Source organism: Ammospiza nelsoni, chromosome 2, assembly GCF_027579445.1.
Source record: "Ammospiza nelsoni isolate bAmmNel1 chromosome 2, bAmmNel1.pri, whole genome shotgun sequence".
Lineage (NCBI taxonomy): Eukaryota > Metazoa > Chordata > Aves > Passeriformes > Passerellidae > Ammospiza > Ammospiza nelsoni.
In genome coordinates this window covers 116,662,948-116,688,151 of record NC_080634.1, presented here as the reverse complement: position 1 = coordinate 116,688,151, position 25,204 = coordinate 116,662,948, and the positions used below count along the sequence as shown (strand labels likewise).

Here is a 25,204-nt window from a genome sequence, read left to right as displayed (position 1 = left end):
GAGGATGGAGGCCAAGAAGGAGAAAGGCTGGACACACCCAGATCCCTCCATCTTGCCTCTGTAACCCCCATACCAAAAACCCCAAAATCTACTTTTCCACCCTGTGGTAAATTCACTATTATTCTAGCTAAACTGCCGTGGCTTGCTGATCTTCATATAAGGTTGGTAATTTGCTCCAAGGGTCATAATCAAAATCAGAGGGGTCTTGGGCTCTGTGCCAGGGTCTGTGAGCCCCCTGGCAGGGGTCTTGGCTGCTCAGGACAGCCAGAGGGATGTTCTGGGTTCCCACGTTCTCCTTTTTCTTCTTGGCCTCCATCTTCTGCTGTGATGTTGGCACTTTTAGATTGGTTTAGAGTAGAAGCTCACTGTCTAACATAGGTGATAGGTATTGGAAAGTCATTGTAAATATTGTATTGTATTTTTATTGATGACATGGATGAGGGTTTAGAGTCCTTTATTAGCAAATTTGCAGATGACACTAAGCTGGGAACGTGTGTTGATCTGTTAGAGGGATGTAGGGCTCTGCAGAGGGACTTGGAACGGTTGGATGGATGGGCAGAATCGAATGGGATGAACTTCAATAAGTCCAAGTGCCGAGTCCTGCACTGTGGCCACAATAAACCCCTGCAGCGATATAGGCTGGGGACGGTATGGCTGGACAGTGCTCAGGAGGAAAGGGACCTGGGGGTGCTGGCTGACAGTCGGCTGAACATGAGCCAGCAGTGTGCCCAGGTGGCCATAGGGCCAATGCCATCCTGGCCAGTGTCAGGAACGGAGTGGCCAGCAGGAGCAGGGAGCTCATTCTGTCCCTGTACTCGGCACTGGTGAGGCCTCACCTGGAGAACTGTGTCCAGTTCTGGGCCCCTCACTTTAGGAGGGACCTTGAGATGCTTGAGCATCAAAGGAGAGCAACGAGGCTGGTGAGGGGCTTGGAGCACAAGCCACATGAAGAACGACTGAGGGAGCTGGGGTTGTTCAGCCTGGAGAAAAGGAGACTCAGGGGTGACCTTATCACTCTCTACAACTTCCTGAAGGGTGCCTGTGGTGAGCTGGGGGTCGGCCTCTTTCTCCAGGCAACAACAGACAGAACAAGAGGACACAGTCTCAAGCTGCACCAAGGGAGACACAGGCTAGAATTAAGGAGGGAGTTTTTCACAGAAAGAGTGGTCAAATACTGGAATCATCTACCCAGGGAGGTGGTAGAGTCACCATCCCTCGAAGAGTTTAAAAAAAAGACTGGATGTGGGACTTGGTGCCATGATCTAGTTGAGGTGTTAGAATATGGGTTGGACTTGATGATCTTAAAGGTCTCTTCCAACCTAGAATTTCTGTGATTCTGTGATTCTGTATACGTAGATTTTAGTATAAAAAGATAACACCACCCAGGGACAGGCAGAGCGCTGGACTGTCCTGCTGGACGGACCTCAGCTGGACCGGAGAAAGAATTTTATAGATAAGATACAATAAACAACCTTGAGACTGAGAAATTAAGAGCTCTGATTCCTCCTTCAAGCTCCGGGCTGGGAAAAGAGACTTTCCAACTTTTCTCGGGGTCACTCTGAGCAGCAGAAATCCCAAGAGCTGGGGCTGCTCTGAGCCCCTCCCTGGGACCAGACCGACTCCCTGGGGTGGGTGCAGCAGTGGAGTCGGTGCTGCAGAAACATCCCTGCCACCTGGTCTTGCTCTTGTCTTGAAAATCAAAGGCTTTGCCCCAGGCTGAAGGCAGAAAGTTCCTTTGCATGGTGGCTTGAAACTGCCATAATTAATATTTTTGGAAATATTGGCTGGCCCAGTTACTAGAGCAGTCTAGCTGACTGTGATAATACCTGTTTAACTCTGAAATATATAGGGAAACAGCAGGGAAGTAAGAATAGATTTTCTTTTTTCTTTTTAATTGTACAACTGGAAATAAAAAACATGCCAACAGAAAAAAAACAAAACAAAACAACAAACACCAGAGTTTTTGCAGTCTGGGAAGAAGCAGCCTGTTTTATTAATGACAGCCAGTATGATCAGAGATGAAGCAATTTGTCAGCGCCGCTTTTCGCTGTGAATAATCCAAGCTGGCCCTTGAAGACAACCTCTAACTCAATTACAGCTGGGTTTAGAGCTCAGCAAATTGCATTACCCAAAACTTCAGAAGGGCTTGGAAAAATAACATATAAAGTAAATTTTTGCTACAGAACCACTCTCCATAATCAGTTATATTATGCCTAAGCAGGGACTCTGACCCCTTAATTGGCTTAGGACATTCCTCCTAGCTGGGGATGCTGATATGAAAGGATACCCAGGATATTGTCTGTGTCCAAATGCTGTTTCCAAATCCCAAAGTTCTCTTGTTCCCAATCAGGTGCCCTGCCTGTATTTCCTACACAGGGGACTGTCACAGACCTATTTTCTGAAAAATCCTTCTGCCAGGATCTTTTCTCCTGAGAAGCTGGGTAACTTCAGTTTCTCCCTGTTTTGCTGCTTTGGAATGTGATTTGGAGAATTGTTCACCCAGCATGTGAATTATTTTTACTTGATGACCAATGACAGCCACCTGTGTCGAGGCTGTGAGCAGTCACAAGATTTTATTATCATTCTTTTCCTTTCTTTGCTAGCCTTCTGATGAAATCCTTTCTTCTCTCTTTAGTATAGTTTATAATTTTCTTTTAATACAATATATTTCATAAAATAATCAATCAGCCTTCTGAAACATGGAGTCAAGATTCTCATCTCTTCCCTCATCCTCTGTGAACACCACCACAGGGGACCAAGGCTGATAATTTAGGTTGCCCTGGTACAACTGTTTGTGGATCAGAGACATCAACTACACGACTGAAATGATCAACAGAAACAGTTGAAATATGTATTTCTTTTTTTAGCTGGATCATTTCAATGATTATTTTCAACACAGCTCTGCTGAAGAGTTATTTTTAACTTGAATAATTTCAGTGCTCCTGTTTTCCGTGTGACCTTGCAAACAATTGTTTCCAAAGAAATGAGGCCTTGGGGATGGGAAGGTGTGGCTGGATTGGGCTCTAATGGGAAGCAGGAGTTCTTAAGGCAGGTTTCCTGCCCAAAAATGCCCTTTTTGGAACTATAATGCCAGGTCTGATGCTACCAATAGATAAGAAATAATAGGAGGAAAAATGGAAGAGACCACCTTAAGATAAATATAAATAAAATAGGTAAAGATAAATAAAACCAGTCAGTTTTTATTTATGCCATCTAGCTCAATCAGTTTTTATGTAATTGAAATATTCCTCTTAGGTCACCTTGGAAATAGATAAAGAGGAGATCTCAGTGTGATGGGGATATGGGCTGTATCACCCATCCCAAGTGAGAAATGAGGTCATTTTTTGGCAAATGCTCTGAGAAGGTTTTTTTGTAGTTGATTTTACTCTCTTTGCCCTTTGCTGAACAAAACCCGACGTGCAATTCAGGGAAATTCCACAGTACCACACTGAGGTTCCAATTCCACTCATAAAATTAATTCTGCTGAGTTGAATTCAATTCCTTGTCCATATCTGAGTTAGCCCTGTAAATAAACCATGCTGGATCAAATCTTCCATTTCCTGCAGGAAGAAAAAAAAGGGATTACTTCTCATGGCTGGCATGGTAATTAACAGGATTTGGGAAATACATTCTTGCAGCTGCTTTCAAAATTAACTTCAAAGATTCCATTAATCCCTGCCTCTGAAAAAAAAAATAAATTAGAAATTGTGATTACAATGTCTTTGGAGAAATAATGTTTTAATTCAAAATATGCTAATAACCTAAATATTAAGCAAGCTACTGTTTGTGCTAATTACGTTGATTACATTTGGTGTTGGTGTAAATATTCAGTTTACAACATCATATGGAATCTGAATACAAAATCAGCAGGTTCTCACTGTGCTGATTTATAAATTACAGCCCAGCATCGGCAAAAGTGGGGCACAGCTAAAGTTCTTTTCTGTGCTATTAGAATATTTAAAACCAGCTCTGTAAGTAGGTTCCTCTATCCCAGGCTGTGATTCCCTCAGCCCATTTTCATCAGATGCCTCCTGATTTATGCTGGGATCTGCCCCAGCCAGGGAGGAGCTGGAGCTGCTGCAGAGCCCAGAGGAGGCTCCAGGATGGGCAGAGGATGGAGCAGCTCTGCTGGCAGGAAAGGCTGGCACAGCTGGCATTGCTCACCTGCACAGGAGAAGCTTTGGGCTGAGCTCAGGGTGGCCTTGCAGGGCCTGGAGGAGCCCCAGGAAAGCTGGAGAGAGACAATTGCCAGGGGATGCAGGGACAGCACACAGGGAATTGTTGAGTCTGTGAGGGTCTCCAGGAAGAGGGAAGAGATGAGAATCTGACTCCATGTTCTCAGAAGGCTGATTTATTCTTTTATGATATTATATTATATTATATTATATTATATTAATACTATACTAAAACTATATTAAAGAAAGAGAAAGGACACAGACAGAAGGCTTAACAAGAATGATAATGAAAAATTCGTGACTGACTCCTCACAGCTGATGGTGATTGGTCATGAAGTAAAAACAATTCACATGGAACCGATCAAACCTGTTGGTAAATAATCTCCAGCCACATTCCAAAGCAGCAAAACAGGGAGAAGCAAATAAGACAATATTGTTTTTTCTCTGAGGCTTCTCATCTTCCCAGGAGAAGAAATCCTGGGCAAGGGGATTTTTCCAGAAAATATGACAGTGACAGGGAATGGCTCCCAGTGCCAGAGGGCAGGGCTGGGTGGGATCTTGGCAATGAGGAATTGTTCCCTGGCAGGTGGGCAGGAGCTGGGATGGAATTCCATCCCTGGATCCCTGGCAGTGCCCAAGGCCAGGTTGGACACTGGGGCTGGAGCAGCCTGGCACACTGGGAGGTGTCCCTGCCATGGCAGGGGTGGCACTGGGTGATTTTTAAGGTCCTTTCCAACCCAAACCATTCCACGGTTCCAAGTGTGTTCAGCTCTGAAGGACCTCCTGCTCTCAGTGTACACTCTGAGCATTTACCTCAAGCCAGAAGTTCTGTCTGGACAAAAATGAACAAATGACACCTCCTAAATTGAATCAATGCCCTAAGCCTATGAGCATCTCTGTGATTAAGCACTCTGTGTGCATTTTGTGTAGCCATGTAAATAAAAATGTGTGTTCCACATCAGCAATGGCCACACTGCAAACACCATTTGTAGTTATCAGAGGCTTGTTAATTTTGGACAGATAATACTGTGCTTTCCAGGATGACAGTGTGCATAACCATGTCCCTTCAGTCACTAAAAAAGTCCCAAAAATCCACTGTCCCTCTGTCAGCTTGAAGCCACTGCAGTTAGAATCCCATCGGCTCCTCTCAACCCACCTGTGTGGTTTTAATTTATTAAAATAGCTGTAGGAAAGCCTTAATAAAATCAGGGACAATCAGGAGCCCAGTCAAGTAGAAAACTGTCTGACCCATGAGGATAATTACAGGAGTTGTCAGAGTGCCAGGGATCATTTAGCTTTGACAGCCAGTATGGAAAGATGGATTTTGGTGTTCTTGCTCTGGCAACATTGTGCTGCCCTGGCAAAGCAAAACAGACAGAACACTGGCTGTGGAAAACTGCCGTGGAGTAGAGAAACATGCAGGGAGCAGGGGATACAGAGGTGAGCAAGTATAAATTGATAAATAATTTTTCTTTCTGTCAGGCTGCTCGGGAAATGCAGTCTGTGGTTTCTCACAATGATGTGTAAGACAGAAGTAACAGAATAATTATCAGATTTATCCATCATTCCAACCAAATCTTGGCTGGGTGTTCTGTGCCTCTGCAATTCCCTTAAATGTGGCCTTTGAAGGACACTTCCATCTCATAAATATTTAGTCCCACATCTATAAAAATGTGTGGAAGAGTAGAAGAACTTGTAAAGGAGGCACAAGTAGACGAGTGAGGAAGGTTTATTTGTGAAATGTCTTGTGCAATTTTTATTGCTCCATCCCAGCTCCTGTCAGGGGTTCTTCAGCTCTGGCTGCAGATGTTCTGTAGGTGAGTGATGTGAGTGAACCTGTACGTCACTGAGCTGGTTTGGGATTTGCCATCTGTCTGTGCTGCAGACCAGTTTGGGGAAGAAATAATTAGAAGGAAATGATTGAAATGATAGAAGTTGTGCCTGGCTCTCCAGCAGGGTGCTTTATCTCTCCCAGCTGTTCATTTCCATGCTTTCTGATATATAATTCCAAAAAATACTTTTTAGTGGTGCTAAAATTCCAGTCCCATTACTGGAATCCTTTGCAGCTTCAGCAACCAAAATCTTTTTGTCACAGCAACATAATTTTCCCTGCTCTTAATTTTTATTTTTAAGCATTGTGATTTACTTCATCCATTTCTAAACCAAATTATTACTGTGTTGTGGCTAAGAGTAATGCTTTTCACACTTCAGGGTGTGAAATGCTGAGTGCCACAGTTTCAGGTTGGTCCATGACGTTAGAAAGAGGTATTGACACAGAAATCTCCAGTAAAGGAGAACTTACCCTAAATAATCATATTGAAATCCCAAATTCTGCAGTGTAGCCACTCATCTCAGGTCACACTGTTTGCTTCTTGTTCCTGCTTAAATTCTGGATTTTCATTTAGATTCTGATGTATCTCCTGATCATTCTGCTGTGATTGGGAAGCTTTCCTTCCTTGAAAAACACCACAAGTCCCTAAGCAGATATTTTCAGTGACATTTTTATTGGAGAAAGATCATAAACTCCATAAATCTTTGAAATTTATTTTTTCAGTACTTTTTTCACATTAAGGCTATAACAGCTGAGGTTTTTTTAATTAAAGCAGAATACTATTAAAAAATAAGCTCCTTATGAAATAGTTTAGTTGGATTCAATTTATGTTTCTTAAAGAGACATTTCTGTATGGGGAATGGGTGATGATGCAGAGGGAAGGCTTGCTTGGCACAGTGCTGGCAAAGCCACAGCTTTTTTGTGTTGTGTATTTCCTTTTGTCACACCTCAGAGTATCAAAACAAAGCTTAGGAAAAGCTTAGGACATGCACAAATTTCCCTGCTGCTCCCCTTGCCAATGCAGAACATCCCAAATAACATTTCATATATGTCACCCCTCTCAGTCTATGCTTTTTCTGCTGTCTTTCCACCTACTTCTATTCTTTTAACTCCACTCTTGGATCTTTTTTTTCCATTCTTTTATGTAGAAGCACATCCTGTTGAAAATCTGCAGCCACTGCTTTGCTGGGATTCAGCCTTTTGTCCCTTGTTGACCCTGCACTGAGGCGAAGCATCGACGTGATGTTATTATCTGGAAGAGCCCATTTGTCAGAACATTCTGGCAGTTTCATGTCCCTGATTTTGGACTTTTCTGTGGCTCACCATAAAACAAACAACCCTTCTGCCCCCAAAAATTCTCTAATCAACACCTGACTGCAATCCCTAACACTGAGGTGCTAATTAAAAGCATCGCTGAAAAGGTCAGGCTATTTCAAGACAAGAACAGAATGTAAGATTAAAGGCAAAAATTAGGCTTGGGGGTACAGCAGGGGCTAGAAGAATGAGTCAAAAAGCTGCTGCAGTAATTTAACATTCTTCTTGGAATGTCCTCGTGGCTCAAAGTTCACTTTTGACCTCAGTTTGCTCGCCTTGGGGACTAATTTAGTACAGATTTTCATACCACATTAACTGGCCTCTGAGAGTTGAACAGGAAAGCAAACCTGTTCTTTTCTTACTGGGATTTGGAGCATATGGCAGAAGTCTTTTGAACTTCCTCTGCTGACAAATTGGGAGTCACTTTGATTTTTGGAGACATTTTTAATTATGTGTCTTTAGTGTTTTGTAAAACCACTGAGTTAAAAATTAATATAGCCCGAAGCAGTCATAAACTCTGTTTCCTCCTACACAACATAGCAGCAAAACTGTTTATCATGTTTTACTGTATAATCATTACAGGTCTGCACTCGTGTTCATTTCAGCTCTGATGTTTCTTTGATGCTGGTGGAAAGTTTATTCCATGTTTCTGTCCTGGTGCTTGCCTTTAAAGATGCTGTGGAATTCCAGCAGCAGTCTCTGAAGGAAGGGAGCAGGCTGCAAGTTATAGGGGATGGGAATCCTCTGTTGGGAGAAAAGGCTGAGGGAGCTGGGGCTGTTCAGCCTATCAGATCCCAGAAATTATTGCTTTTCTTCTATTTCAGTGATTTTAATTTTATCTATGGACAATATCTGCTATCCCAGCATTTCATCCATTGCTTCTTGAAAATACCCCCAGTAACTCCTCCTTGTGTTAGTCCCCTTTTGCTCTGAACCACGTTAAAAACCTCAGCTTTGTTCTGCAACCTGCAGTAGCACCATGAAAGGTGATGGAAGAAAAAAGAAACTCCAGCTGCTAATAATACCAACACCTTGAAATTGTTTTGAAAAGTAGGTCCACTGAACGTATTGAAATAACAGACTAAAGGCTTTGCAGAGGATGATCCCATTGTATCTGGCTTTTTCCTGACTTTCAGTGCCTTGTTAATGAGCAGCTGATTCTGACTTTCAAATCCATTGCAGTCACTTGGAAGACAGCACAGGGCTTATAGATCAAAATACATCTATAACCAAAGGAAAAGCTCTCAGAAGCTGCCTTGGCACACTTTCAGGTTTCTTTCTGTACAAGTTCAGTGGTCACCAATCAAACAAATGGCTGCAGAATATTGCAACTGATTTCAGACTTAAAGAAAAATACCATGACCTATGAATAGAAAAACCTTAATTTACCAAACCCAAATTTTTATTCTTTTTCTTTGACAACATTCTGCTTTCCCCGAGGGGAAATCTCAGGACACAAAATAAATGTGTGAATCCATATTCCAGCACTCCATCATAAGCAGACTGAACCTGACAGGTATAGCCTAGGGAGGAAAGAGAAGCTTTCATAAAACTTAAGTAGCACAGCCTGAAATGCTCAGGAAATAAGACAACTTGGAAAAGCATTTAAAAATATACAGGGGAAGAAAAAGGAATATAGGTATCATTTTATTGATAGGAAAAGTAAAGTATTTTGTAAATGAATATTAAAATCTTCTTTAAAGTGCAGTTTAGGGTTGAAAAATGGAATTGTTAACCAGACTTTAAATAAAGGCACAAAGCAAAACTGGCTGTTGGGTGCATGTATTGATTTCTGGCTGTTGGTAACTTAGGCTTTTGTCAAAGGTGTTTATCCCTTCAGAATCCCATTCTCTGTTATTGGCCAAGTTTTTGTCTTGGCTCAGAGGCTCCAGGGAGAAAACAAATATATTTCCATTTTCCATGTCAGAGCTAAGAGTACACAAGAAGGTTTTGTCCTAACCTCATTATTAGGTCCATTATATACCAAAAATACTTTGGAAATACTGCTTGGAAAGGCAAAAGACAGAAACCAACACAGGGAAGATTTTAACGAGAAATTTTAGAGAAAATGCCTTCAGATAAGTATGGCTGTATGAATTTTCTTGGGAGAATCCACATGACTGTCCAGATACTGATAAAAACCATTTGGTTTGCAGTGCTGCTGTACCTGTTCACTTCCCTGGTGCTTGAGGATGTGCTGCCTCTGATGGCTGAGTGCAGCTGGATTATTCTCTGAGTTTAATATTCCCAGATTTTTACATGTACAACCCTAAAGGACTTTAGTTTCTTTAGTTCTATTTCAGTAACACACACAAGCATGAATAATTTTGCATAAGAAATATTAGTTTTGCCATACCCTTTAAGTACTTTAATCCACCTTGAGGTGCTTTCTCTGGGGAATAATTTTCACAGAATGACCACTCCTAAACTGGGAAGTTCCTACTCTTGTAACCACTCTGGTACTCAGCCACTGTGAATATTTCCACTGCCCTGGTGGAAATATGGATTTTGCCATCTGTCACTTAGCAGAGTGATCTAAATCAGTTATTTTTCATGGAAATTCAGGAGGCTATTCTTTGGACAAAGTTAAAGTGGGAAATTCCATCTTCTCTTGAAACTGAATCTTCTAGCCAAAATGAGATCTGGAGATTCTCCTTAGCCCTCCTTCTGTTGCTAGTGTATTTCTAGGGAACATTGTTGTTGTGTCTTTTTTATGGCATTGTCCAAATTAACTTCAGGCTGGCTTTGACCCTTATAATTTTGTCCCTGCAAAACCTCACGACTTCCCTGTAGCCCTCCTGAGTCATGGAAGGGGAGGCACAGCAAGGAGCTGAAGAAATGAAATGCTGCAGAGAATCTCCTACCCTTGTACTGCTGGGAACCTGATTGCACACAAATATATCACTCATGGTGCAAATTACATCCAGGGGCACCAGCAGTGATGCAGCTGGACCTAAATTTGAGATTTTTATATTGGAAAAGAACTCCAGGATCCCAGAGTCCAGCCTTGAAATGGAACTAAGCATTCCTGGTTCACTGGCAGTGTCTCAAAGCAGCTTTGCTTGAGGGTGAATGGATGATCCAGTGTATGGAGGAGAAATCAGGCTGTAATTGCCAGGAATTCCAAGGGGAAATGCATGTCCAAGTGTGTTCTAACCTCTTGTTTTGTGTTTTTTTGTCTCCCTTAACAGAGACAAGGAACCGGGGCTACAAATGGGAAAGACAAGACGTCTGGTGAGAATGGTAAGGGTTGTCTTTATTTCTGGATGGAGAATAATGAGTAAAAGGGAGCCAAAATTCATTTAACTGTAGTCTCAGATGTCTGTAGTGAAGGCTTTGGTGTCATAAGTTATCTTTTGATTGTGTTTGAGAAGCTGGAAGGGCTTCAGTGGGTTTGTTTTCTTTTTATTTGCACGTTTAAACCCTTTGCTAAAGTGGAGTCTCTTTCCTGAGTGTGTACTGTGGTAAACCAAAGGACTTCACAGAAGTCAGAGCAGACACAAGTGGGGCTAAAACAAGATTAGATATGTGTGAAACACCAAAAAACAAGGTGGGGTATTATGAGCTGCTCCATGAATGAGAAAGGTGAAGAGAAATAAAATTTCAAAGGATTTTCTCATAGAATTTCTGTAGTCTGATGAATCCTGCCTAACTTTAGGCCCAGTATTAAGACACCAAAGTTAAAATTCACTTGTTTAGAGCTCATTTGGTGTTGCTAGAGAGAAGCTATGGATGGAGCAGCTCTCATGGAAGGACCAGATGGCAAATTTCATCACTGGAGTGAGTCTGGACTCATCTCCACTCCTCCAAGGGGTGACTCATGGGGCTTTTTCAGACCTTAACAAAGGGGCTGGCAGAGACCAGGGTCAGCCCTTTAAGTGGCACAAACAATTCTAATTAATAAAGTTTTTTTTTTTTTTCCCCTAGAAGAAGGCAAAATGGAATTTTCAGGAAAACAGTAATTGCTTGGGGTTTTATTAGCTGAAATCTCGTTTTATTTCTTACAGGAGCAGAAATGCTTTACACACAAGTGATAATTGATTAAAAGCTGGTTACCATCAGAAGCATTTTTCAAAGGAAAATATTTTAAAATATTTAATTTTTTTAATACACTCAGCTGAAAAAGAAGCAGCATCAGAAAGAGGATTGAACTATAAAATATGCTCTCTGCTTCTGTTTGCTCATCCAGTTCTAATTAAAAGAATTGTCCATCCCATGCCCTGAAAAGCAGGAAAGATCCAAGTCCTTCTCTGAAAAGGCTTTTCCAATGGGTCATTTGAGCAGTTATCTTGGATGTGTTTTGACCTTTTAAGTGTTGGTCAGAGTAGAATTTCTGGGCCCTTTGAGGGAACACATCCTAAAGCATTAAGATCCTTCTTTATGGATGGTTTTCCTAGTACAGGGAGGTGACTTTCCCATAAGGGCTGTTTGCATAATGTTTCACTAAATGAAATCCATAGATGATGCTCCCACTATGATAAAACACAAATTGGAGTGGAAAAAAAAAACCCAACAAATAAATATTTTGGCTTGTTATAATGTCTTGAATTAGTGGGAACAAATGTACCCTGACAGCAAAGCAATTTGCATTTTCAAGTTAACAGGGAAGGAAAGCAAGCAAAATTATGTCAGCCATTCGGGCAGCATGGGGAGCATGTTTTTCTCTTTTCTGTTTGAGCACATTATGAACTCAGCTCATTTGCCTTGAATTTCTTTCCCAAATAAAAATTTCTTCCTGAATAAAATTGTCCTGTTGTCAAGTACAGCTTAGATTTACTGATTCTGCAGCCTTTTTAAAAGCAATTTTTTTTTCTTAGTGGGGATTTTGAGTGAGCAAGGGCTGCATCATTAATTCAAAAATATATATGGTTCTGGTTGTAGCATAATTTTAGGTATAGCATACACAGACAGATGCACAGTTAATCTTGGGTAAATAGATACCAATTATTTTTTGTAATGAAATTATAGCAGAAAAGCTGTCACCTACATAAAACACAGGAGCAGCAGGGGAGATGGAATAGAGTCCTCTGATCTCCCCAGCCCACATGCTTGCATAAAAATAAAGCAGAATCAGAACTTTGAACCTGAGATTGAATGCTAAATCAAAGAAGCAGAAACGTGTAATTCTTTGTCCTTATTAGCTCTGTGTGGTTCAAAATCAAGCAGTGATTTATTGCTCTGAAAATTGGGGTGTGCTGGAAACCTACACAGACAATATAAATCCTCTGTTCCACGTTTTTCTGGCCAGAAGTCTGCAATATGTCCATGTCTTAAATGTTATTAGCCTTTTCTTTAAAGTGTTTGTTTCCCTGTCAAAAGGAAACTTTCCCTTTTGTTTCCCTCTTGTTGAAAAGGATGGAAGGAGGAGAAACAAAAAAACCTCTTTCATCCTATACAAAGAAAGGAAAAAAAAGGAAAAGTCATGCTTTGACAATGTTTGCAAAGGCAAACTGGTCTGGTTGCTGTCTTTTCTCTTGTTTACAGATCAGGAAAAGCTGCTGAAAACTGGCTCAGACAACAAGCAGAGATGCTTGGCTTTTCTCAGGGTTTGGTTCACACAGTGAGACTCTCTGGGGTTGAGCTTTCTTCATGCATTGCAGCAGAAAATGAATTTTGGGTTTGCCTCTAGGTTAGGTCGAAGCTGAAGAAAATGAAATAATGACCATGGCAATCAGCAGTGTCCCTCTTTGAGACATGTATGGCCTTGCTGTCACCGTGCAGCGCTCAGGGAAATGCAGGCTCTGAGGATTCCTTTTATAGCAGGGGTGGTTTGGGTAGGCACAAATGCATGTTCTTGTTTGACCTTCCTTGGACAGGGACAGTCTATCCTTAATTGTGTTTAGTTCCTACCCCCACAGCAGCTCTTAGCAAACCTCCCTTCAGCAGCAGGGACTGCTCTGCTGCACACAAGGGTGGCTGAGGATGGCAGGGACCACAGGGGACAGCTGGTGCCACCTCCCTGCGCCAGCAGGGCCATCCCAGAGCACAGGGCACAGGGCTGGGTCCAGGTGGCTCTGGAATGTCCCCAGGAGGAGCCCCCAGAGCCCCTCTGGTCTCTGCTCAGGGCTGGGCCCTGCCCAGGGCAGAAGTTGTGCCTCCTGTGAGGGGAATTGCTGGGCTCAGGCCCTGCCCGTGGCTCTGGGGCCATTGCTGGGCCTGGAGCAGAGCCTGGGCCTGCTCTGAGCTCTGCACACAGGGACAGACACAGGGACAGCCACAGGGACAGACACAGGGACAGCCAGGGACAGCCACAGGGACAGACACAGGGACAGCCACAGGGACAGGCAGAGACGGACACAGGGACAGACACTGGGACAGCCAAGGACAGACACAGGGCCAGGCAGGCCCAGGCAGGGCTCAGCCCCTCTCTCTCCCTGGGGCTCCTCTCCAGGCTGAGCAGCCCCAGCTCCCTCAGCCTTTCCTGGGCACGGAGCTGCTCCAGGCCCTTGCTCAGCTCCAGGAGCTCCTGGCCCTGCTGTGCTGAGGAGCCAGAGCTGGGCACAGCAGCCAGAGGTGCCCCCAGGGCTGGGCACAGGGGCAGGGTCAGCCCTGACCTGCTGGCAGTGCCCATCCCAGTGACCCCAGGGCACTCTGCTGGCCCAGGGACAGCTCGGTGTCCCTCAGGACTCCCATCCCTCTCCAGCAGGTCAGCCCCAGGCTGTGCTGGTGCCTGGAGTTATTTATTCCCAGTTGCAGGGTCCTGTATTAGCCCTGGTTGAGTTTCAGACAGTTCTCTGCCCATCTCTCCAGCCTGTCACAGTACCCCTGAAGGGCTGCACAGCCCTTGGGGGCACCAGCTGCTCCTCCAAGCTCTGTGTCATCACCCCAAGCTCTGTGTCATCATCAAACTTGCTGAGGAGCCTTCTGCCCCTTCATCCATGTCATTGGTGAACAAGTTAAATAATCTGGGCCCTATGTTGAGCCCATAACCTCTCTGGGACCTTGAAGGACCTCAGTGTAGCTGAAACCCAGGAGATGCTTGTTTGTGAAACTGCAAATGTAACTTGTAACCCTGTTCCATAATGCTGTTCTCTGTGGTGGAAAATCCAAAGGGAAGACAGCATTACTGTTCCCACACAGCTCAGTGTGGGACAAGAAGCTGTAATTTCTTTTATGCTCACCTGGTTTGATTAGCTGGGACAATCATATTTGCAGATGCAAATACAAATATGGAAACAGAATGTTCCCCCTTGACTATTCTTAGTGAATAAGTGATTCTTCTCTTTGACCTTGGCAATGTCACAAAGTTCCTTTGTAGGTTAACACTTGTCACTTCTTGTTCTGTTTCACATTGCTCTGTGTTTTTTTTTTTTTTTCTTGTGGTGTAATTTGCAAGCTGCTCTCATGCAATCTACTCTTTAATAGCCCAGCACAACTGCCAGGGAAACAATTGCATCAGAAGCAATTATTTCTGTCTTCAAATTTAGAATCGCTCTTTTTCCTATTAATAGATCTCGCCCTTTCTTCTCAAACTACATAAAGCATGTGATTATTAATTGGTATTAATATTTTTTTCTTGGAAGATGAGATTTATCATTCAGTAACATGAATATTTATGATAACAGTGAGTGTTTTCATGGGATGAATTCTGTGCCTTCCTGGCTCTGAGTGAAATGAAAATGAGTAGGTTTTGCATGAACTGAGATGTCATGGTGGATTAATCCAATCACAGCAAGATGGTCAGTTGTATTTTCAGTTTCTTCTCATGCCCAAACACTTGTCAGTGTATGAGCTCTGCTTTAGGGCATTCAGAAAATTATACATGAATAAATATTCTGTGTTTCATCCTGTCCAATGGGTTGCTTCTTCATACAAGATGAAGATACAGCAGATTTAATGAAGTAAATTCTTATATTTTACATCTAAAGTGGAGTCTCTTCAGTCTGAATGCTTCTAGAAAACATTAGGGGAAGGGAAAGTAATTGCAAACCAATTCTGTGAGGGAGAATTCTCTAGTATTCCTGGGCATCTTGAAGTGTTATCAACAATCCATTCACCCACTCCCTCTACTCAAGAAATTTGGGAAATTCTGCTCACTGCACTCAGGAATAATAATAAAAAAAATCTCCCCAGATCTGACAGAGTGAATACTGAACTTCTTAGTTGTTTATGTAGAGTGCTTTGCTTAATAGAGCTTCAATTCCTGGCTAGAGGCCAGGATCATTATTGTAGTATGGGCTAATATAAATATCTCTTTAAGAACTCAAAATTAATTTTCCACTAATATTCTCCAATGACTGCATAAAAAAATGTGCTGTTTTTGGGAACAGCCCTACAAATAAACTTACTGGTGGAAAAAACGATTCTGAGGAGGGAGGGGAACACATGAGGGTAATTTGGATAAATATTCAGAAGACCTCATGGAACATGGTTTGCTGTATCTTCCCGGACCTAGAGGTCACTTTTTTTTTAGTCCAAGGAAAGGACAGAGCCTGAACTGCTGCATTGCAATGCTCCTGTATTTTCTTTCCCACAAAACATCACTTGTGTGGCAAGAGATGAATTTTCAGTATTGCAAGCAACTGCTGAATCAATGTAAAAAAACCCCACCCAACCCTTTCAAATTGCTGCTCTCTGATATTTCACCCCCACAGCACTAATCAGAAATTAGTATGAGGAGTATTGGATGAAGGTAATTAATATTGAGTTTTCCTGGGTGATAGGTTAAGAGCTGGCCGGGAAATTAGCTTGCCTTGTTGTCTCTTTTAACTGTGGGGTTCTAAAATTCTCTCATCCCTTTTAAGTGGTGCTTCAAGGGATATGATCTCTCAGTAATGCAGTGTATCTTATTCTACTTTCAGCCAAATTCTGCCCTATTTCATCCAGTCTAACCAGTACTAGTGGGGATTTGGGAAGTGTAATGAGAATGATTTGTTGTACCTCATCCCACATCTCTTAAAATAAAAGTCTGTGCCTCAGCAACATTCCCAGACGTGTCTGCAACCTCCAAATACCATAACACCTTCACAGAGCCTAAATGCAAAAGTGTCTGAACCCTCAGCATGGTTACATAAGTTGTGTTCGGTCATGTACAGATCACTGAGGCTCAGAGAGAGGTGTAAAAATCCTGTGAGAACTCAACACTGATCTGGAGCTGAGGGTGGATTAGATCAGAGGAGAAAAAGTCCCAAGTGAACAGTTCTATATGAATCCCATCTCAAGGCATGGCAGAAACACTGCAGGAAACTGCTGAGTTTCAGTTTGGGTGTTTTCCTGGGGACAGCTGCACATAAAATGTGCCCAGAACCAAACCAAAGATGTCTCAGGTCCTCTCTTGGCCTGGTTCTCTCCCTTTGCCCATCCTGGTGTGTCTATCAAGGAATGTCCCATCCCTTGCCCATCCTGGTGTGTTTATCAGTGAATATTCCCATCCTTTGCCCATCCTGGTGTGTTTATCAAGGAATGTTCCCATCCTGATGTGTTTATATGGGAATGTTCCCATCCTGGTGTGTTTATCAGGGAATGTTCCCATCCCTGTCCCTCCTGGTGTGTTTATCAAGGAATGTCCCATCCTTTTCCCATCCTGGTGTGTTTATCAAGGAACATTCTCATCCTTTGCCCATCCTGGTGTGTTTATCAGTGAATATTCCCATCCTTTGCCCATCCTGGTGTGTTTATCAGTGAATATTCCCATCCTTTGCCCATCCTGGTGTGTTTATCAAGGAATGTTCCAATTCCTTGCCCATCCTGGTGTGTCTATCAAGGAATGTTCCATCCTTTGCCCATGTTGGTGTGTTCATCAAGGAATATTCCCATCCCTTCCCATCTTGGTGTGTTTATCAAGGAATATACCATCTCTGTCCATCCTGATGTGTTTATCAAGGAATGTTCCCGTCCCTGCAGCAGCCAGCAGGGCTCAGCTAAAGGGAGATTGAGCCTTTAATAAAAAGGATCTGGGATTGCTCACAGATCTTCCCTGGAGAGGATGCTGAGAGGAAGAGAAGGGAATTATACATGAACTTTATTTCCTCTCCTAGGTGAATTTCCATTTCTAGAGGCCAGGGATGAGCATGAATCCTCCCCAGAGGGATGCTGTGTGCTTATTTATTTGGGGTGATGAAGGATTGTTCACAAAAATTCTGTGATCAGGAAGTTTTGGTGTTAATCCAGCAACAAAACTTCTAAAGTGATGATTTTTATGTGTGTTTGAGATAATGTGGGCACCTTCTGCACTGAAACTTCACCTACACCCACGTGTGTCTGTCCATGTGCAGTGACAATCTGGTTTTGTGCAGAATGGCCTCTGGGGGAGTTTAATCAATGTCTGATCTAAACTAAAGTAGCACTTTTGAAAGAGTAGATATTGTTCTTATTTTTCTGTTATCTGTCAAGTTGGCTTTGGCACTCTGCATTACAGCTGCACCTCATCTGGTAATGAGGAGCTTTCATTTTTTAAAAGTTTAGGCAGAAGCATCTTAAAAAAAAAAAAAGAAAAGATTGTATTAAAAGTTTCATCAATTAACAGCAGTGCTCTTGTGGTCTGGCTCATGCCCTGGCTCTGGAATTCCCCACAAGTTTTCATTTTGTGTATCATTTATAACCACTCTCATAACTCCCAAATAAGTCCATCTTCCCACACAAAAAAAATAGAATTATCCACATGAAGGATATCTTGTCGGTATGTTGCTATATAATGTTAATTATGCAGCTTTTTCTTGCTTTTTTTGGGTTTCTTGTCTTTTTTTTTTAATGCAGAAGTCCCACAAGGAAAAAAAAATGTGGAGCAGTACAGCACAAGCATAGAATAAAAATTTCAGTTTTTTAAATCTGCTTTTTAAGAACGTAAACATTGGGAAATTATTTCAAAATATAAAGCTTCTATTAATTGGTACCTTTGACAAGGAGAATCTTCACTCAGTACTCATGCTACCAGTGAATCTGTCCAGGTACTTATATGGTCCTCACCACCATAGTAACTGAGAGTCTTCCAAGTAGTTAAAAATAGAGATAACAATAACAATTCTTGCCCTGGTCCACCTCTTTCTTTCCAGCTTGCCAGGAGAACAACTTGATTAATTTATGGGATCTTTGTTTTGCACACAGTGCCTGCACGCAGCTTGGGAACCTTGTGTGCCTGCGTGGATGCGATGTTCTCAAAGCCAGTGCATCCAAAAATCCGGCTGCATTTCTAAAAATGTGAGAGATGAACACACGTACAGGAGTTATATATATTTCTATATGGTCCCTCACAGTCTGCTCCTTCGCAGGAGGTAGAATTCAGTAGAACTGCAGCATTCCTGCAGCACTGAGATCAGGAGAATCCCAGGGAAATCATCATGAGGTGCCTCATTGTGAATTTGCACACCTGAAAGGAGGTGGTAGCCTGTCGCATTCACATTTTCTGGAAAAATCCCTTTGCCCAGGGTTTTTCTCCTGGGGAGCTGAGAGGCCTCAGAGAAAAGGAAAACAATAATTATCTGATTTTAATAAAGCTTCTCCTGTGTTTTGTTCCTTTGGAATGTGTTTGGAGATTGTTTATCCAGCAGGTGATTGTTTCATTGGTTTCATGTGAATTATTTTTACTTCATGGCTAATCAGTGCCAAGCTGTGTCCAGGCTCTGGAAACAGTCAAAAGTTTCCATTATTATCTTTTTAGCCTTCTGTAAGTATCCTTTCTGTATTCTTTAGTATAGTTTAGTATAGTATTCTTTAATATAATATAGTACCATAAAATAATAGATTAGCTTTCAAGAACATGGAGTCAGATTCATCATTCCTTCCTGCCCCACAAATACAATACTAGCCCAGATCCTTTCTGAGAAACTGTCTAGAAAATCAGCCAAGGTCATTAGGGGGAAGAAAATATCAGTGATTAGAAATGAAGAAAAAATTAAGTTAAACAGAAGCAAATAAAGCTGTGCTGATGCTTTGGTGGGTTTTGCCTTTTGGATGAGTCATAAATATGCTGGAGTTCCCATCAAGTGTTAGCGAGGAAAGACAGAATTGAAATGATGCCTTTGACAAGTGCCATATTTCTTCTGGAAATCAGTCTGTAATTATCAGTGAGCTGCCTGACTGTGCACCAGGGAGAAGGAGCCTTCTTTCCCTGACTGGCACCTCACTGGCTGCCTTCCACAAACGTGCACTGCCTGGAAAATGTGGTTTTTGGGGAGCAGGAGCTTTTAGTTCTGCTTTGGTGCTGACCCAGAGGGAGAACACAGCTCAAGCCAGCCCCTCAAAAATCTTGGTAACCCCTCTGAAGTTACCTCTGAAATGAATCTGCATGTGATGGAGAGTGGCTTTGGGGTGTGTCAGGATTGGGATGTGGGAGCTGGAATTTTTACCTTGGGAATCCACGGAGCTGGGCTGACTGGCACAACTTGGAAATTCATCTCTCCTCATTCCCCAACACTAACAACACATGATTCAAAGGCTACAAGAGCTGCATATAGCTGAGCAGCCTGTTTTTTTTAATTTAGTGGAAGTGAAAAATGAAAGAGGAACACAATCAATGCCCAACAGTGGTTACCAGGATTTACTGTTGTGGAAACATCACTTTTCTTTTTGACTGTACACAGACCTGCTTTACTTCACACCACAGGCTTTTGTTTTCTTCTGGCTTGGGTTTGTAAATGGAATGAAAATACTTTCCTACTTAAGAGTCCTCCGTTAGCAATCGGTAAATGATTAATCATTTTTTTTTTCCTGAAGTTTTTTAAGATTTTAATTTGTAGCACACAGCTGTCTTCAGGCACTTAGCTCGATGCTCCAAAATTAGCTTGTAATTTGGTGTTATCAGGCTCCCTTGTGCAAGCAGGCTCCAGAATTTAGAGCAGCAGGAGCGTTACAGACATGATGAAAATGTGGTCCTGTGCTGAACTGGTGGCCAGAACAAAAAGCAGGAAGGAAGTGGATGCTGCATCAGGAACCAGCACAACATTTCCCTTCAGTCCCCATGCTCAGAGTATTTCAGGACCTTATTTAAAATGTTTAGGTTGCCTGTGCAAGGGAAGAGAGGGGTGTCTCAAAGCCCCACATGTGTTTTGGGTTCCTCTGTCTCTCTCTGTAAGTTTGGGGTGAAATTCTTCATGTCTGGGTGCACATCCATGTGGGAGACCTAAAGCTCCTTTTGTTCTCAACAGAGAAAAATGTATTTTTTGGTGATTTTCTTTGTGTTTATCAGAATGATCCTCTCTGGAGAGCGTGGTGTTCATGGATCTTAATTTGATTTAGGCTTCTAATTTGCTTAGCTCTGTCAAGGCTGAGGAATTTGTGGGTAATACTAATATTACAAAATAAGAAAAATAATGTAATAAAAACACATCATAAATGTAAGTTTTTTGTCTATCTCTGGAGATAAGTGGATGCTCAGAAGGGTATTTAAATCCATCTTTTCCTTAAATCCATCTCAAACCATCCTTATTCAGATTTGACTTATCCTGACCATCTTGTGCCAGCTCTCACAGCCATTTTATCTGCGGAAAGATGGATGTGAAAACCAAATATTTTCTGGCTTGAGGATTTTGTTAGCTGGGATACTGGATTTGATGGAAACATTTGCTTTAGCCAATCGTTCTTAGTATTGGTTCATTTTTTCCCCCAGCCTGCAGTGGGTTAGGAATAGGAAAGACTGAGAAAAATACAGATTTTCCAAGGAGGAATTTCCAAGAACAGAAGAAAGTTGGATAGCACCGGATATGGAAAAGGCATTTTGAAAGTCACAGTGGAAAAAAAAATAGGTCAGGGTGCTGTGGCAGCTCCTGGGAGATGGTGTGGGTATTCCAGAGCTGGAAATCAGCTCTCAGCACTTCTCCAGGGTCTCACAGTGACATTATTTAATCACCACTGATGAATGAGTTCTCTAACTGTATTTTGAGTATCTCATCTTTCATTCTAATTTATACCTAAAACCCCCTGAGACTGCTGGTTGACTCTAGGTGGAGAAAGCATTAATTATTCCTTAGGTTTCAGTGAAACACTGGCACTCCACAGTGACCAATTTACTACTCCTGTAAAAGCTGCCAATAAAAGATGGACATGTACAAATATATTCATTAGCACAAACTAATTATAAGCCAGGCTAATAGCCAGGAGCACAACACGTTCCTGCAGGATTTTGGAATTCATTTTGTGCCTGTGCTAATCCAACAGTAACTATCACTGCAGCTCCTAATCTAACTTAAAGATCTCATGCTGATAGATTTAAAATTTAGTTTATAGTGGCCACAGGCACTGCAGGGAATTTCTGACCCAGGTGTGTCTGTCAGGAAACGGGGATTGGGCATGGGGAAAATTCTGGGCTACAGAAATTAAGTGTGGAGAAAATTCTGGGCTACAGGAATTGGCCATGGAGAAAATTCTGGGCTACAGGAATTAGCTATGGGGAAAATTCTGGATTGCAGGCATTGGCCATGGAGCAAATTCTGGATTACAGGAACTGGCCATGTGGAGAAAATTCTGGGCTACAGAAATTAACTGTGGAGCAAATTCTGGGCTACAGGAATTAGGCATGGAACAAATTCTGGGCTACAGGAATTGGGTGTGGGGAAAATTCTGGATTACAGGCATTGGCCATCGAGCAAGTTCTGGGCTACAGAAATAACCTGTGGGGAAAATTCTGGGCTACAGGAATTGGCCATGGAGCACGTTCTGGGCTACAGAAATTAGCTGTGGGGAAATTCCAGATTACAGGAGTTGGCCATGTGGAGAAAATTCTGGGCTACAGAAATTAACTGTGGAGAAAATTCTGGGCTACAGGAATTGGCCAGGGAGCAAATTCTGGATTACAGGAATTGGCCATGGAGCAAATTCTGGGCTACAGAAATTAAATGTGGAGAAAATTCTGGGCTACAGGAATTAGGTGTGGGGAAAATTCTGGATTACAAGAATTGGCCATGGAGCAAATTCTGGATTACAGGAACTGGCCATGGAGCAAATTCTGGGCTACAGAAATTAACTGTGGAGCAAATTCTGGGCTTCAGGAATTAGGCATGGAGCAAATTCTGGGCTACAGGAATTGGGTGTGGGGAAAATTCTGGATTACAGGAATTGGCTATGGAGCAAATTCTGGGCTACAGAAATTACCTGTGGGGAAAATTCTGGGCTACAGGAATTGGCCATGGAGCAAATTCTATGATACAGGAAATTCTGGGCTACAGGAATTGGCCAGGGAGCAAATTCTGGATTACAGGAATTGGCCATGGAGCAAATTCTGGGCTACAGAAATTAAATGTGGAGAAAATTCTGGGCTACAGGAATTAGGTGTGGGGAAAATTCTGGATTACAAGAATTGGCCAGGGAGCAAATTCTGGGTTACAGGAATTAACCATGGAGCAAATTCTGGGCCACAGAAATTAACTGTGGAGAAAATTCTGGGCTACATCCTTTGTTGTGTGGTAGAACCAAACAGAAGGGTGGGAGAGGTGAGATTAATTAAGCCTGAAGAATTTATTGTTCTTCTGGCCTTTGATTTCAGAGCTGAACGTAGGTTATCAGGTGTGGTGACTTTGAGGGAAGGTGTGGATACAGCTGTGTGTATTCCAGACCTCCAGCTGCATCCTGAGGAATGATGGGAGCACATAAACCCCACCCTGCCTTATCCAGGTTCATGGAGCACAGGTGAGAATCAGACAACCTCCTCCCTTTCACCTCTCAGGGGACAGAACCCATCAAGGGAGGGACTTTGGGACAGAGCTGAGCTGGATCCAAGGCTGTTTGGTGTCCTGGAGCATCGAGCAAAATAATTACCAGCAGAAAATGTGTATTTTAATCTCAACCAATGGTTGTATTCATCAAGCAGACAGCTGAATTTGTCACTGGCAGAAATTTCTTGGTGACCTTTCCAATGAATCTGTTCACAACAAAAGTCCACGTCTCTGGTGAGAGATCGGTGCCTCTCGTGTGAGCTCTGCCTCTGGCAGGCAAAGATGTGGAGAAATGGGGGGAAAAGCATTCCTGGCTCATTTTAGCCAAGAAGGTAAGAAGACAAATGGAAGATGTGGAGGTTTGGACCTTTTCTGTCAAAGGGTGATGGATGCTGTCAGCAGAGGGCAAGACACTGGCATTGCCAATCAATCATTCTCTCCATCAGCACCACTTGGTCTCATCTCAGATAAACTTCTTTGGCTTAAATTCCTTCCTCTGTCAAATTAAAGAAAAAGAAAAGGCTTTTCTAGACCCCAGTGGGAAGGAGTTTGGAGATGAATGGTCCATAAACAATGGTGGGTATTCCTGTGCCATTTGCCCAGCAGGACCAGGTGTGGGAGCCTTGGTGGGCATTGTCTGCTCTCACTGCTGGACCTCTTTGAAGCTTTTCCACAGCTATGCCAGAGAAAAGCATCAAAATTCTTGTACAAGTATTTATGGTTTTCACAGGAGTGACCACAGAAATAAAAAGCAAAAGATTTAAGTCATGAGATGGAATCCTCCAGAGGTTCCTCAGCTCAGAACCATTCCATTGTGGAAGAACATCAAAAAGAAAATGTAAATTTTGGCAATTCCCCCCCATTCCTCTCCATGCCACGGGCAAACCTTGGGGACAACACAGTCTAGAAGCTGTTCTCAGATGCAGCAGAGTTGTGAAGATTCTTGGTCTCTATTCATCATCTTAAGAAGATTACTGCAGCTAACATTAGCATTTTTGCCATTACATGGTGGACTGGCTGAAGTCCAGCCTGAGTTGGAATTTGAATACTTATTTCTTTCCTTTTATTAGTTCTTTTTCTTCTTGCAGTAAAAGATGATGGACACAAAAAAAAAAAAAAAAAAAAGCCAGTGAAGAAAGCTGCATCAAGGGATACCAGTGCTTTGTAGTTTCTCTCCACATAATTGTTTATGTGAGCTTTTAATTCCAACTCAGTTTAGTTCTGTTTCAAGTTTAAATGAAATTAAATATAAGCACATCCACAACTGCCATGATTTTTGAGTGGATACTATGTGAGACCACTAAGAAGTTACTGTTTTCCTCTCCAAACTATAAATATACCCAAATTTATTTGAAACTTGGCATGAAAAGATTTTATAACTACCATAAATTTGACCCTTGTTTTGAGTCTCCCACAACTCTTTGGACACCACAGTAATTTTCTGTGGCTGTAAGGAGTTTTCTGCAGGATTCTGTAGTACTGTGGTGAATATTTGGGGCTGAATTTCTTGACAGAACTTGCAAAGTAGAAACCAACAATTAACCTGAGCTGAGTTAGAGAGCAGCTGCTTCCATTGTGCTGTGGATTTCTGGAGGTTCTGGCCTGGCAGAGTTTATTTTTTCTGGCAAAAGGCTGAGTTGATTTATTTTTTTTTAATTTCATTGTAATTGCTGAGAGAGGGAGTGATGCAGCTCAGAGCTGCCAGCCTCATTTGCTGGTGTCAGGGATACCTTTTGTTGTTGTAAGTGATGCTGTCTGAATGTGACAAAACACTTGATAAGCTTGGCCAAGCGTGCCAGAAAACAGAACAGAACACAAAAAGCAATGTGGACTTCCAGCCCAGGCAGTTTAAAAATCCCCCAGGGTGTTCTGCCCTCATCAGGGAGTTGTTTCAGGAGAAAATCTGATCGATTTGCTTAAAAAAAAAGAAGAAAGTTTTGCTTTTGCTGCCCAGGAGAGGCTGCACGGCTTGAGGTGAGCACTGGAAAACTCTCAGTTCTGTGGTGCACGTTGCCACAGCTCTCCTGGCACTGCTTTCTGCTGGTTTTGCAAGGCCCAAGAGACATTCACTCACAATGTTGAAGTTCTAACCCGTCTCTGGTTTGTGCAAGTTGATATTTTCCTGCCACTGAGGGCCCTTGTTGAGGCAACAAGTGAGTGTGCCGTGGGAGGGGGATGCTCCAGGCTGAATCCAAACTCCTGGTCCTTCCTGCCAGGCCAGGCTGCTGTGATGGGTCAAGTCACTTTTTCCTTGCTTTCTTCAGAAAACCTCAGGTTTGCCTTTCATCTTTTCCACAAGT

At 42.5% G+C, this 25,204-nt stretch overlaps 1 protein-coding gene across 1 annotated transcript in view; it reads left to right on the top strand.

Moving 5' to 3' along the window:
* Positions 1-25,204, top strand: part of PCP4 (Purkinje cell protein 4) — a 56,365-nt gene that overhangs the window by 10,859 nt on the left and 20,302 nt on the right. Inside the window, exon 2 of the mRNA XM_059466573.1 lies at positions 10,512-10,563. Within this exon, the coding sequence (XP_059322556.1) occupies positions 10,512-10,563 (52 nt within the window). The remainder of the gene's footprint in view (positions 1-10,511; positions 10,564-25,204) is intronic.